Genomic DNA, 15,098 nt, shown 5'->3' with positions numbered 1-15,098 from the left:
GCTTCTGTTCTCTGCATAAAAAAGAAGGGAGAAAGAGCAAAGGTATCTCACGTCAATGTGAAATACTTAGCAAAGAAGAAAACAATGTAAGAATTTAAATTTTCTGTTAAAAAATCAACTTTTTATTAACTATGCTTTCCCCAATGGCTAAGTACCAAAATATGCATATAAAAAGTCTAAAATTTATTAGTAGTAGCTAATTGGAAATATAAATATAATAAAACATCTTTCAACCATCAAAGTCACTATACATAGGATTTTCTTAACTAAGAATCTGGCCTGTACTAATTTTGATATGACGTCTGACTTATATGCCTAATGCTATTGCATAAAGCAGAAATGTTCTTATAGCCGCTCTAATGTCTTGCCTTGTGCTGTTTTTCAGCACGTCTTTCCTAAAGGTGTAAAATAAATCCAAATAGTACAGTACTTCAGATTCTTCAGAAGTCCTTCGTATTTATACCACTGTAGCGCTGTCAGTCTTGTAAGCGTACTTCAACTACAAAAAGAGAAAAAGAGATGTAAGAATTTGGATTGTTTTCAAAGTAAATTTTTTAAAAAGTAAGATCAGTACTTCTCATCACCCACATCTTTAGTTTTCTAGTCTTAAATTATTTGGCTTATCAGAAAAATCACAATTTGCTAATAAATTATTGGATGGCCTTGGCTATCCTAAATAATCCTGCTGTCGTTTTTTCTGATAAATTCTACTGAAGTGTAGAATACCAGAAAAGTGTACATTCATAAGGATACATAGCTCAAAGGTTTGAAAGTATGTGGAATTTAAAGTATTTGCAACCTCAACATAAAACTTATTTCTAAACTAGACAGTTTCCTAATTTTAATGTTACCGTATTCTTTGATAAGCCATATACAACTTTTAGCATATTTCTAAAGCATAATACCTACTTTTCCTGGAATATATAGTGAGTGCCTATTCAAACTTGAGCATATTTTCCTAGGGGTAACTGGCATCACAAGGGAGATTACTTTTATTTATTTAAGTTTGAACATTTTTTTAGCTGTTACCCTCATGGGTCCTAGAGAGTTTTGTGTGATAATGGCAGATTTGTGGGCAATTGTAAAGGTGGCAGGTTTCAAGGATTTGTATCATGAAGTTAGCAGATAGCATTTGTTCTATTAATCTGCTCATGTTGTAGTTATAAGCTTGCTGGGAAAATCAGAAGCATGAGAGCCACACTGTCAAGAAGGGAAGTGTTTTTGGCGCAGACCTAGTAACCAGACCTTTCTTTCCACATTAGATTACTATAAAATCTCCTAAATCTCTTATTCATTAGTGCTGACAACTAAATGGCAGAGTGCCTTGGAGAAGACGCTAATTTTGAAGTTGACTGCATATTTGATGTACTACCTGTAGAAGATTTTGCCCTTTATTGACTATCCACCCCCCAACCTTGTTCCAAAATTTATTTAAAGCAAAAGAAAGCTCTTGTCAAAATAGCTTTTCCAATCCATTCCTAATAAAATAAAACCATCTATCTCTCAGCAGCTGGTCTTAAATTCAGTCTGGTAAGCATAGGGTAGAAGAGTTAGTCAAACTTTTTTAATGGTAATTAGGACTCCAGAAGTTGTAACATCTCTAAGTCTGTCTCCCTTAGATGACTCCAGGCCTGCTCTAATGAAGACGAACGTAGCCATGTAATTTCAGCTTGAAAGCCTTATCAGTCTCTTCCTAGCAGGTGTGGTTTGAGACCGAATGATGATAATTTGTCTTAATTCTCCATTTTATTTTATATTTGTAGGCATAACTGCAAAGCTCTAAATTTAGAGGTTAAACTTGGACATGGAACTTTTTTTAAAAAAGAATTATTTTGGTAAGTTCTATTACATCAATACTAAAGTGCTTATTTCTGTTTTTTTATTGTAATATTTATCTCAGAGTATTTAACTTCAGCAAACTTCTATGATTTCAAGCTAAGATAATAAAACATTTATGTTGACTTCTACTTGTCTATCACTGTTAAAGTGATTTCTTATTTGATTATTGGGAAGAGGAAAAAAAGTCTACAAACACTATCATGTGCACTGAGCTTGCCAGGGTAGCCATTCTGTCCATTTTACAGATAATAGTTAACAAGTTTTTTAAATTTTTGTTACTATGTGCCAACAACTTTAATCCTCATAATAACCCCCTGCAGTAGGTACTGTTGTTATCCCAGTTTAGACAAGGACTCTCAGAGAAGTTAACAGTGTTCAACATTCTAGAAACCCTGACTTAAAACCAAGCTGGGCTTTGTAAAGCTCATGCTCCATGTGTGTTGGTTCAGTTCATTACCTATAAAATCTACCAAATCTTGAAACTTGGGAGAAGATTCAGTATCAAGCCAAGATTTGAACAAAAGGAACAGATGCAAAGATTAGATTAAGTTAAGAAGAATACAAGACGTTAAAGTATCTATTGACTAACAACTAATAAAGCCTTGACAGTTCTTTTTTACAAACTATTCAGATCTTTCTGAAAAGGGGCTGGCTAATAACTAGATAGCCATTTGCTTGAACTGTAAGTCAAATTGCAATAGAAAATACAGCCCCGTCAACTGAGGATTGAGATGACAAGGCAAACTGTACCAATGATAGGTCAAGGGGAGAGAGCATACAGAAAATTAGTGGTATAAGTAAAGTCCAAGTTTATCACAGCCTTTAACTTTTTTTTTCTTAGTCACCAAATATTTGGTCATTTAACATGGCATACATTGTTTTTATCTATTGTCTGGAGTTTGTATTCCAGTTGGTAGGCAGTAATGCTCAGGGTCTAAGGGAAACACGATAGTATCCCTGCATTACAGATGGAGCTTTATGGCATCAGCTCATCCTGAGAAGTTGTCACACACACACTAGTTATAGAGAAGGCTCATGCAATTCCCATTTTAAATGTGCACACTTGATTCACTGCAGAACGCATCCCCTGCCTCCCAATTGAATAGCATTAGGTACCATCCAGGTTCCTTTGTTCTTTCACATATAATATAAAGGATAACATAAGGAACAGAATAGAAACACATCTAACCTTATGAAAAGCAAATTCACCCTTAGGACTTGTAGCAGATACACCACTGCAATTAGGGTGGTTTGATGTTTATTTCTTAAAACACATGATCAGCACAAATAAAAGTATTGAATGTTATTGTTTGTACCCTCAAAAAAGGAATAGCTTGCTACAGAAATGACTTCCATAAGTTAACAATTGTGGGAGCCTTGCCTAAATTTTATATGACTTGAAAATACCAAGTACTATGATATAGACATCCATAGCTTGGCTTAAAAACAGTACCATTTTTAAAATATATTTTAGTATGTATAATATATATATATATATATATTAAATCTATAGGGAATATAGGTGGTAAGCATTTCTATCCAGGCTAGAGGTTTAATGGATAACTTCTGTACACAGATTTTAGTGTCATAACTGATAAATGTATGAACTTCACTTGTAATTAAAGCCGATTTATTTTGGCAATCATAAGGTTTAAAATGCCCAGTGTTGGTGACTGTGTGGGGAAGCAGTCACTCTTCATACAGTGTTAGTACAGGTTTAAAGGAGTATAGCCTTTTTGAAAGGAAATTAAAAATGTAAATATGCATATCCTTTGATCAAGCAACTGTACTTCTAGAAATTTATCTACATAAATAAAAGGACCATTATTTATGTAAAATGATCATTGCAAAATTCTTGTGAATGGCAAAAATAACAAAAACCCAAGTAGCCACCAATAGATAAACAGTTAAAATTTGAACATCTATTCAAGAAAATACTGTGGAAAATACCATGTAGCCACACACAAAAAAGTACATCAATTTGTAAGTATGACATGGAATAAAATGTTGCAAGTTGGGGAAATATTGCAAGTGCAGAAAGAAAGATGTTGTTATTTAGGATGGTGCCAATATTGTGTGGAAAAATAAATACCAAACTGTTAACAGTAGTTAGTGTTCTCGGAGGCAGGGGAAGTGGTGCAGATACAGAGAAATTTATTTTTCTAAATTGTACGTTTCAGTCTTCAGATTTTTATACTGAGCGTTATTACTTTGTAACTGGATGGGTAAAAAGACAAACTTTTCTAGAAGCACTTAATTTAGGACAAGTTCAGTAGATTTATTTTTATCAAATACAGATACTATACATCACTGATAACCAAATTGCATGTATGTTTTGTGGGCAATCTGTTACATTTCTAAATTAAATGATTGCAATGTGGTTACAGAATTTTTTTGGTGATCATATGGTGCTAGAAGGAAATACTCCAAAATAATAAATGCTCGTAATACAGTGGTAGTATTACATACTTTTTCTCCAGTGTTCCCAGTTATATAAAATAGAATGTTAACTTCATGAGAAAAATTTAAAATAGTACTTTGTGGGAGAGAAATCCCTATTATTAAGAAAGTATTAAATACCTGGAAATATTCAAGTTTAACAACAGAAAGAAATGAGTCATGTAAAGGATAAAAATTTATAAAAATTTGCCGAAAGACACAAAGAACTGAGTAGAAGAAAATACCGTATTTCTAAATTGACTCAGTATTATAAACACTTCAGATTAATATTAAAGTCAATATAAATCATAATTAAAATCCCAGTGAAATTTTAATAGAACTTGAAAACCTGATTTTAAGTTTACATGGAAGAATAATTTTCAGTAACCAAGAATTTTTTTAAAAGAACTATGGACGGGGATGTTCTTCCTTTTACGTGATTTATCAGTATGTACTCTAAAGTATAATATATGAGTGAACTAATACACCAATGAAACAATTACAAGTGCAGAACCAGAAACGTTATTATATACAGACATTTAATGTACAGTGAATGTCGTTTTTCAAATTGAAAATAATTCGCTAATAAGGAATTAATAGTGAACTATTTGCCTATGCATTTTTTAAAAGTTTAATTCCTAATTAAACCATAAAAAATTCCGGATAGATTAAAGATAAAATGTAAATTATGAAAATATACAGTACTGAGTGGATAAAAGCGAAAGAGGCAATTAGAAACTTTAGCTTAGGAAAATTTTCCCCACGATGACAGAAAGATTGGCAGTTTGAAATGGAAAAAAAGTCTGAACTGTATATCAAAAGGCATCAAGTTAAAAAACAAACTCCAAGGAGGGAGAAAATTTCCACAAAATGTTTAAAGGAAAATGAATATTCTCAACATACAAAAAGCTTCTACGTATAACTAAATTATTTAGCAGAGCCAAATAAACATAAAGAAATACAAATGGCTAAAAACAAATTAAAAGATTTGCTAATGGCATGCTAATGATAAGGGAAATATATAAATTAAAACGATGAAATACCGTTTTTCACCTAACAAATTGACAGACATTGAAAAGATTGTGGCTTGCATTCTTTGTTAGAAGGCAATTTGACAATGTCAAAAAACTTTTTAGTGTGTATTCTCTTACCTAGCAACTCAAATTCTGTATATCTATATATATCTAGGAGATATGTATGTAGAAGATAACTTTATTATAAAAATACTTTTGCAGATCCATAAAAACTAATGTACAGTTGGTGCATTATTTGCCATAATAAAAGATTATAATTCATTCATACTATGTAAGAGCATGAGGCCAATAAAAGCATGATCTGTGTCTCCTGACGTGGAAAGATGCCCACCATATCGTGGGGGGTGAAGATGGGTGCAAAAAGTGAGGACAACAATACACCTTAATAGGTTTATCATAGAATGAAGTAGATGATTCATGAAAAACACTCTAGTACCTGGCAAATATCAAATGCTCACTAAATTTTATGTTTACGTAAGGTGTGTGAAGGGTGAAAATAGGAACAAAAAATGAGAATAATAGAACCTACCCAGATTTATCACAGGATAATGTTAACCATTATAGTTCATATATATGCGTACATGTATAAAGCATTTTATTTAGCAAAATGGAATTCCATTTGACAGGTACTAGAAGTTCTTTTCTTTCGATGATAAACTTGTGTGTGTTTTGTTTATCCTCACCTTACAAATGAGGAAGCTGATTCTCAGAGTCTTCCCATAAGTCGCCCCAGGTGACCTAAAACTTCAAACCCAGGCAGTGTGACTCCAAGACACAAGATTTTAGGGGCTAGATAGAGGGTTGGAAAGATAGACTAAACTGTTAATAATAGTGTGTGAGTAGTATCTTTTGTCAGTTAGAAAGCAATTGAATAGGTATTTTGGTACAATTTTCTTGGCTTAGACTGGATTTCAGTGAAAAGGAATAAATCACCTTGCAAAAATTACTGGCCACAAGAGGGCATCAGATACTCTTTTTCCAGCTTCCAAGCTAAAGGTTGTATTTGCAAATACTCATCTCCCTTCTCCATGAAAAGCGTTAGTGGTTATAGTTTAAACCGCTGCTTCTTCTGTGGAGCTACATGTAGAAACTGCCATTGGGGATGGGGAATGTTAATTACACATGCCATAGTGGTTAGATACAACAAAATGGTTCCTTATTAGAATTATTTTTCTGTTAATAAAAGTAATATCCATTTAGGAGAAAAAATACCTAAAAGCATAGAGAGAGAAGATTAAAATCACCTGTAATCCCTCCAGCAGAGATAACCATTGTTAATATTTTAGTGGATGGACAATATTTAAAAGAGGGAGCTTTTACTTTATCTACTCCTATACTGTTGTGTTATGATATGAAATATATTCACTTTATAGTCATACAATTGGAAAACAAACATTTTCTTATGTCACTGATTTGTGTTCTAAAACAAACTTTTTAATAGTTTCATGGTATTCATATGTATGTGCCTTAATTGAATTAACCGATCTTTATCATTAGATATTAAGCTACAGGTCTCTTTTGGAAATGTCTTTTAAATCGTGTATCTAAATATATACCACCTTTGTTGGGGTCGGGGGATGAGAGTATTCCTTTCAAGTCCAGAAACGGACAAGTTGATCTTGTAACAGAACTGCCAACTTTTTGAATTCGCACATGGGAAGTATATATATAGACAGTAAACGTTTTAGAATTAAATTAATAGGTAAAGCTGTAAAACTCAACAGAAAAACAGCCAGTGTCGTTATTTGTTTTACTAAATGGAAAAAACATTGTTTTTGCATCTTATAGATAGATATCCATCAAACATTTCTAAAGAAGTGAAATAAAATTTACGTAAAATAAAATGAAAATGTATTTAAAATTTTTGAACTTTGTGTACAGTGGCTGGAACATGAAAAATGTAAAATTCACTTTTGTCATCTGAGTTATTGCTAAGTGAAATCTGACAATTTCATGTTTCCTAATGTTGCCCCGTGATAAGAGGCCATATTTAAAACCTGATGTTGATAGCTAACACGATCCTTTGGTAAATAACTTTGAAAATACCATTTGTGATGCTTGATACTGTGAAATCTGGAAAGAAATACACAAAAGTTAAAGGATCTGACGTAGGGCTTTGGCATGCAGGGTACAGTAAAATCCCTCTTCCCTGAACAATTAGGAGTGCCAATCAAAAGTTTAAGCAAGAAACCATTAAAAATAATATATCCTTTAAACATTTTAAATGTTTAACATATCAGTATACTTGTCACCAAATTCTTGGTGTAGAGTTAAGAATTTTTCTTAAAATATAGGTCTATTGCTAGAAGTTACCTGTTTCTTTTCTCCATAAGCTACATGCATTATATATCAATCGTAATTTAAATTATGTAATTGTGAGATAAGAAGCATACACAGGCTTAGGACCAAAGTGGACTCTTGTCAACCATACACCTGCCAGGCCACCATGGGCATCGGGAGAGTGCAGCTGTGGATGTTAAGCGTGCCCTGGGCATCGGAGACCACATTTAGGAGACGAAGAGAGGGCACTGGTCGGGCCAGAGTCGTCCCTCCTTTCACTGGCCTCCCTGGCTGGTGTCGCTGGGAGGGGAGAGAGAGGGGAGGGAACCACACACTGACTCTTCCCTTCTTTCCTTTTGTCTACGTAGTTCTCTCAGGGCTGGGACTGCCAGGGACACAATGTTCCTAGAAAATACTAGAGTGGGAATCAGACGACCTGGATTTTGTTCCTAAGTATGTGGCCGTTAAATCAAAATCTTTCTGGATCTTGATTTTTTCCTAAAATGATATTGAACTAGATAACATAGCCTGTACATATTTTGTGGGGTTTTTTTGTTTTGTTTTTACAAAATTTGAACTGCTACATAAATTTTCTTCACTTAACTATATCACAAATCTTTTGCCTATAGTATCACAAAAAGTTCAAACCTACATAAACGTGTTCATAAAGCCCTGTTGGCTGCTATATAGTGCATCTGTAGCTTGTCCTAGGCATAGCAGATAGCATCTTTTAGTTGGCAGGGCAGAGAGTACATTTCCTTCCATGTAATTATTTAATTTTACTTTGTGTTCTGTTTGTATAAATATATAAAATGTCCCCTCCTTGTCAGTAGGTCAAAAGACTGGTGGAGGCTGAATGTTGGAGGACTGTGGTTTTCCAACAGGTTGCAAGTCACAGTCATTAGTATCTTCTCTATCAGTCTCCTCTCAGAACTGCAAGGTCATTTTACTGTTCCCCAGAAGTGTTCTCACTGTTGACAGTTCTGGGACTACGTGAGAGGAAAAACGTCCTACTTAGCAACATTAAAAGAGCCCAGCGCCAGCAGCCAACATTCAACTTGGAATAGTGTGTGACAGCTGTCCTAACATGTGACCTAGACACATCTTTGCAAGTGAGAGATAACTCATTTTCTTCATTAGATTGTGCTGATTCCATAAAACTGCTCTGGGCAAAAACTCCAGAAACTTGAAGAAACCAAAATAAATTAAGACAAAACACACTGATGGGGATACATGTGGCAATGCCCTGATATGAACATAGGCCAGAGCTGCTGCAATTATCACCAACAAAGAGGACTGAGAATCTGTGTGTGTTGTGCATTTAGATGGAAAGATGCTCCGCCTTTGAGAAGTCCAACATCTGCTTAGGGAGAGGAGACAAACATGTGAAGACAGGTGACCCTCAACTTCCCCTAAGGGTACAATTTCAAGGAGGGAGAAGTCAGGCTGAACCAGGATGGTTTCAGAAGGATTGGGATTACAGGGTCAGAGAAAAGATCATAAACAGTCAAAGAAAAAGCATAACCTGGCAAAAAACAGTTGCATTTCATATCACAAAGGGCTAATTTTATCAATACTTAAAAGCTCCTCCAAATTAGAATGGTATTAACAAAGGGAAAATGGGCAAAGCATATGAACACAGTTCTCAAAAAAAAAATGGCTTTTAAACATAGGCAAAGATGCTCAATTGAACAAATAGAATTTTAAACCATGAGATAATTTTCTCAGAGATCGGGAAAGATCAAAAAGTTGGATCCAAGTATTGGTGGGATTTGGGGGGGGAAATAAGCACTCTCATCCACTGCAAGCAGAAGCTGCTACACCTTCTTAAGAAGGGATTTTAATAATAGCTTTAAAAATATCCTTTACTCAGCACCTCTCCTACCTTCAAGAGATAGACACATTTATGCAAAATGATGTATAGACAAACTGCTTGTAATTTTACTCATATCAAAAAGATGAGGTCAAGTTAAATGGCCATCAGTTGGAAACTGGTTAAATAAATTAGTGTATCCCTTTCATATAATAATATACAGTTTTGAAAACAAGGTTGTTTTAGATAGGTAGACCGATACATAGATGATAGATACAGAATGATCTGAGAGGATTTGTTTAATTTTTTTAAAAAGTGTGCATAAAACTTTTTTTTGGAAAATCATACATGTATATGCAAGTGTAAGTAAGCACAGAGTAAGCATGGTAGTGGAGGGCCAGTTGTGAAAGTGTAAAGCCAGGCTAGAGTTTGAACTTTAAGTTAGAGGTTGTCCAGGAAAACTCTTGAGCAAGAGAGTGGACGTAAATGTTCTAAGAAAATTAATCTGGAAGTGGGAGTTTTAATGAACTCTTGTCTAGAACATAGGTAATTGTAGAGAAACGGCCATCTATTTGCTTCCGTAATCAGGTAGATTCTTATTTCCTTCTGAAGTGGTCTGTCACCTCTTCATGTCATCCTGAGGTTAGATGCTTCCAAGACCTCTATAAGCAGCAGTAAATGAATGGGAAAGATGGTTTCTTTTTATAAAAGCAACAGAAATGAGACAAATCATAAATTCATACAAACATGCTTTTATTGAGCACTTTTAGCTACAGTACCAGACCCTAAATGGGGCTACGCATAACGCATTCATGGTCCAAAGCTCATCTGTGCACTCAGGACCATTAGGGGTTCCTTTTCTGTGTGCTTAACCTCTTCTCTCTCCCATTCTTCACCCAAAATTTCCTAAATGTCACCTCTTCCCTTAGTCCCCTTACCTCCTAGCTACCCATCTCCAACCCTCCCAAGATGTGACCTCACCTCTACTTCATGGAGAAAAGTGAGATCAGCTAATTACATCCCATCTGTACAGCCACAAACTTATTAAATCTGCTCCCAGCCTCAACACTTTCCCACCTCAATCTCTGGAGAAAATGTTCTCCTTGCCCTCAAGTTTATCCCATCACATTCCTTTCTGGCTCCTTCCTCTTTCCAGGCCCCTTCTGCACAGCCTACATTTATTATTCTCAAGTCTCTCCCATCCTCACAAGCTAAACTTTGCCCGACTGTAGTAACTGTGTTCTCTGGCTTTCTCCTTCCTTCATGGCCAAGAACATTGAAAGGATGGTCTATTATGGTTTTCAGATTGGGTCTTACAAATCAGACGTCTCAGCAGCCAGTGGGATCTAGTGGAGGCCGGAGGTGGAGAGACAACGGAGAGACAAGCAATAACCATTTCATCTTTTATATTATTTGGACTCTGTATAAGACTGTCTGAGCCAGTTGCTGTTTTAAATGCTAACTGTATTTCTACTTCCTTAGACCTCATTCATGCTTCAAACACTGAACTAAGGGTTAGCCCCGCCATTCCACCAGCACTGGTCTGTCATCGTGAAAGACTTCATTCCCAAAAGTGTTTTCTTTTTTGGTCTTTTGTGCCCCAGGGCGCTGACTCGGGTCCTTTTCTCATTCTACACACTTCCTAAGTGATCTCACCCTCTTTTGTACAATTAACCTACATATGCCTTTGGCTTAAAAAGACCAGAAGTTCACTTTTTGCCCTTACCAGGTTCCTCAAATTGTTGTCTAGAAATCACTGCATCCTCAAAAAGTAGCTTGTGAAATGATCTGAGGTGTAAGAAACAACTCAACAGTGGTTTCACTTAAATCCCACAACTTAGTGTCCTAACAACCCATCGTTGTAATATCTGTGCTGTGAAGTTCTTCAAAAGATTGGGGAAAAAACCTCTAGGAATGCAGTATTACTTATGACAGAATATTGGAAATAATCTCTAGGTCCAAAACTAAGAAAATAATGAATCGTGGAACATCAACTTAATGAAACCATGTAACTATTAAAATGGATATATATAAATACTTCTAACAACAGGTAAGATGTGTACCTTGATAGAATATCAAGTAGGAAAAAATAACGTATATACGTAAATATACTAGAAGAGAAATAGAACAGAAAGGTTTTGGTAGCAGTGTCATTTGGGTGAAATATTTTTAAATTCACTTATTGTTACAATGCTGTCTTAACAAGGAAACAGTTTTTTTCAAAATATTCCACCATCAAGTCAGATGAAAATCAAATTTGGATTATGCAATGAGTTAAACACATTCTGGCTTGTAGAGACGGAAATTTCTTCACTGTTTCCCATTACTGGTAAGTTATTTCTATATAACTCATGGAACGATCCCACACATTACCGTGGTACTGGTGGTGCGTGTCCTAGACTTTTGGGGATAATCTAAACATAATGGAAATTTAATTATATGTAACTGTATTGGTACTGCTTTTGATTGAACCGTGACAGAGGTGAGTACAGCCATTTCCTTTCTTCATTCATACATATCACCAAGACTCTACTTCCAGACTTCTCTGTAAACCCCAAAGGTAGGGTAACTAGATCTTATTGGCTAATCTGAGACACTTGAAAGCTAAAGGTTTATTGCTGTTCGTAATTACAGTAAGATAGCAGGCATAAGAAAGCTCTGTCTTGGGAAAACCGCATATAGTTACCTTACCTATATTAATAAGAGATGAGCTAAGTATCACTATTAGAATACAGTAACGATGATGATGGCAAGATGCTTACTTACAGAGCACTGACCAGGTGCCAACCTAACTGCTTGACATGTATTAATTTATCAATCCCAGAACAGTTCTGTGAGGTTCGTACTATTATCCCCATTTTATTGGCAAGAAAAAGGAGCATAGAGGTTGAGAGGTGTGTCTAAGTCCATCCAGATAGAACCCAGCAGACAGTCTCCCGAACTCATCTCATGGTGTTGCCCTGTCGGAAGTACTGATGAAGGGGTGACCCACACACACTTATTGCACTTAATACCCAAATAGAATTTGCTCAATCAACGATTCCAATGGGCATTTTTCTCCCCTCTCAAAGCAGCAGTGCCCCACACAATAAAAATCCAAATTTGAGAAATAGAACTCTTCAGAATACTAGACAAGCCTTCCCAAGAGGTGCCCCAGCAGATGGAGTTGCTGGGAATACTCTCTCCACTGGCTGGCAGCCTTGGGCCCCCACAAGATCAACCATTTATATAAACGTATTTTCTCCCCTTCATTTTCCTACTTCCTATTTAAGTGAGGTGCCCAGAGTTTAGTGACTTGTCTTTATCTACATCACTTCCTTAATAATCTTGAACATTCACATGCTGCTGACCCCCAACCTCCCATCTCCAGTCCAGCCCCTCTCACACTCTAGACACACATATCCATCAACACCTCCATTTACATATCTAATCAACTTTCCAAACTCAACATGTTCAAAACGGAACTCCTTAGCTTAACTTCCAAGCATTCAAAGAATCAGGGCTCCAGCTCCACCTTTCTCTCTGCATTCTCTGCCATGATGATTTCATCTGTTCTTACCTTGAAAATCTGTCTCTGTGCTTATGATGGCACATTTTTGTCTCCAGCCCAGAGTTTTCTACTTAGGTCTGGGTTTGTGATCCACCTGCCTAATATCCTCTTGCCTAGATTCTAATAGAGACAGGACTCTATTTCCACTTTCAAGTTTGCTTCTCCATCTTTCCCAGCCCAACGTCATAATTTTTCAGTTGCTCCAATCAAACACTTAATATCCCCTCACCCCCCATGACCAATCTATTCACTATTTACTTCTCAAGATAAATATTCAGGATAAACTCACAAACACACACAAAGTGCTTGTATATGTATGGAGCGTTTCTGGAAGGATAAATAAGAAACTGATCAGGGCTGGCCAGGTGGCACAGCGGTTAAGTGCGCACGTTCCACTTTGGCAGCCCAAGGTTTGCCGGTTCGGATCCTGGGTGCGGACACGGCACCGCTTGGCAAGCCATGCAGTGGCAGGCATCCCACATATAGAATGCAGGAAGATGGGCACGGATGTTCGTTCAGGGCCAGTCTTCCTCAGCAAAAAGAGGAGGACTGGCAGCAGGTAGCTCAGGGCTAACATTCCTCAAAAAAAAAAAAAAGAAAATGACCAAACGTCTCACTATTTACTCTTACACCTTATGAATTTTGTGCCCTGTATATTTAGATTACCTATTCAAAGACTAGCAAAATTTAAAAAAACAGCTATGCCTCTTGAAGAGAACTGGGGACAAACTGAGAAACATGCATGAGAGGGTGATTTACATTTCATTCTATGTCACATGCGTTATATCTGAAACATTAAAAAATTTCAGATCCATAAAAATTTAGGATTTAAAATACAGAACTACTTTTAAAACTCTGTGGAAAAATAGTTTCATCTTGTCCGCAAGATTCATAAGAAAATACAAATGCATAACCATTCCGTCAACTACTTTTTTCACTTGACAAGCAGATGTGAGGTTAACAGTGTGTTATGGTGACTCCGTATTTGACATAAAGATGGTACACTCCTGGGGAGGAGGATGGGAAAGACTAGGAACTATGAAATAACGATGTTGGCACAGTTATTTAGATGCTCATATCTTTATTAAACCACTAAAAATTAAACTTTCTGGGCATCACGTGTTCCACATCAACTTTCACTATTAGTCTTTTTTCATAATTTCCGATCATCATTACTCTCATGGGTTGAATTCTGTGCCCCAAAATTGCTATGTCGCAGTCCTCATCCCCAGTACCTCAGAATGTGATGTTAGAGGGAAACAGGGTCCTTGAACACACAGTTAGTTAAAATGAGATCATTAGGGTGGGCCCTAATCTGACTGGTGTCCTTATAAGAAAGGAAAATTAGCACACAGGGCCAGACACACAGAGGGAAGGTGATGTGAAGAGACGGAGAAGATGGTCATCCACAAACCAAGGAATAAGACCTGGAGCAGATCCTTCCCTCACAGCCCTCAGAAGGAACCCACCCACGGTGCCAACATCTCAATCTCAGACTTCCAGCCTCCAGAACTGAGAGACAGTAAATTCCTATTCCTTAAGCTGCCCAGTCTGCGGCACTTTGTGACGGCAGTGCTAGCAAACGAATACAACTGCACACACAATTAACTGTAAACGACTCATCATTTCAGACGACTAACCATTTAAAAAGATGAAAATAACTGACATAATACTGTTCCTTTTTTTCATTACAATCTTCTAAGAAATGTTTTAGTTATCTAAGTCAGTCTCCCTAAACTCTGATACCAAGAAATATTATTAGCATACCAACATTAGGCAACGATATTTAAGCATGTAAGTTTTTTGGCCTCACTAAAGGTGTACTCAAATACTTCTGCAAGTTTGTGAAGCCCAAGAAAAAATATTGTACCATTAGTGACTTAGCATGGAAACCAGTCATCTGCAAGGGGTTTCCTAAACAATTCAGAGGTCCCCACCATTGGTTGATCATTGAAATAACCTGGGAGAGAAGACAGTCACTGACTTCACCCCCACCTGCTCAGTTAGCATCTCTGAGCAGGGTTTTAGAAACTTATTCTACAAGTCTTCTCCACTTCTCCAGGTTTTTATAATAATTAGGTTTGCTTTGTGGTGGCTCCTACTGAGTCAGGTCTCCTCATTCTGTATTTGTGCAAGGTAACTT

At 36.4% G+C, this 15,098-nt stretch overlaps 1 protein-coding gene across 2 annotated transcripts in view; it reads right to left on the bottom strand.

Annotated features, from left to right (window-relative positions):
* Positions 1-131: 131 nt before the first annotated feature.
* The window catches only part of CXADR (CXADR Ig-like cell adhesion molecule), a 95,733-nt gene continuing 80,766 nt past the window's right edge, over positions 132-15,098 (bottom strand). For both annotated transcript variants that reach the window (XM_070488724.1, XM_070488725.1), the window contains one exon: positions 132-499. In XM_070488724.1, the coding sequence (XP_070344825.1) occupies positions 458-499 (42 nt within the window). In that variant the 3' untranslated portion in view covers positions 132-457. The remainder of the gene's footprint in view (positions 500-15,098) is intronic.

This window comes from Equus asinus, chromosome 18, assembly GCF_041296235.1.
Source record: "Equus asinus isolate D_3611 breed Donkey chromosome 18, EquAss-T2T_v2, whole genome shotgun sequence".
NCBI classification, from domain to species: domain Eukaryota; kingdom Metazoa; phylum Chordata; class Mammalia; order Perissodactyla; family Equidae; genus Equus; species Equus asinus.
The sequence above is the reverse complement of the archived record's forward strand: the minus strand, read 5'-3'. Positions and strand labels throughout refer to the sequence as shown.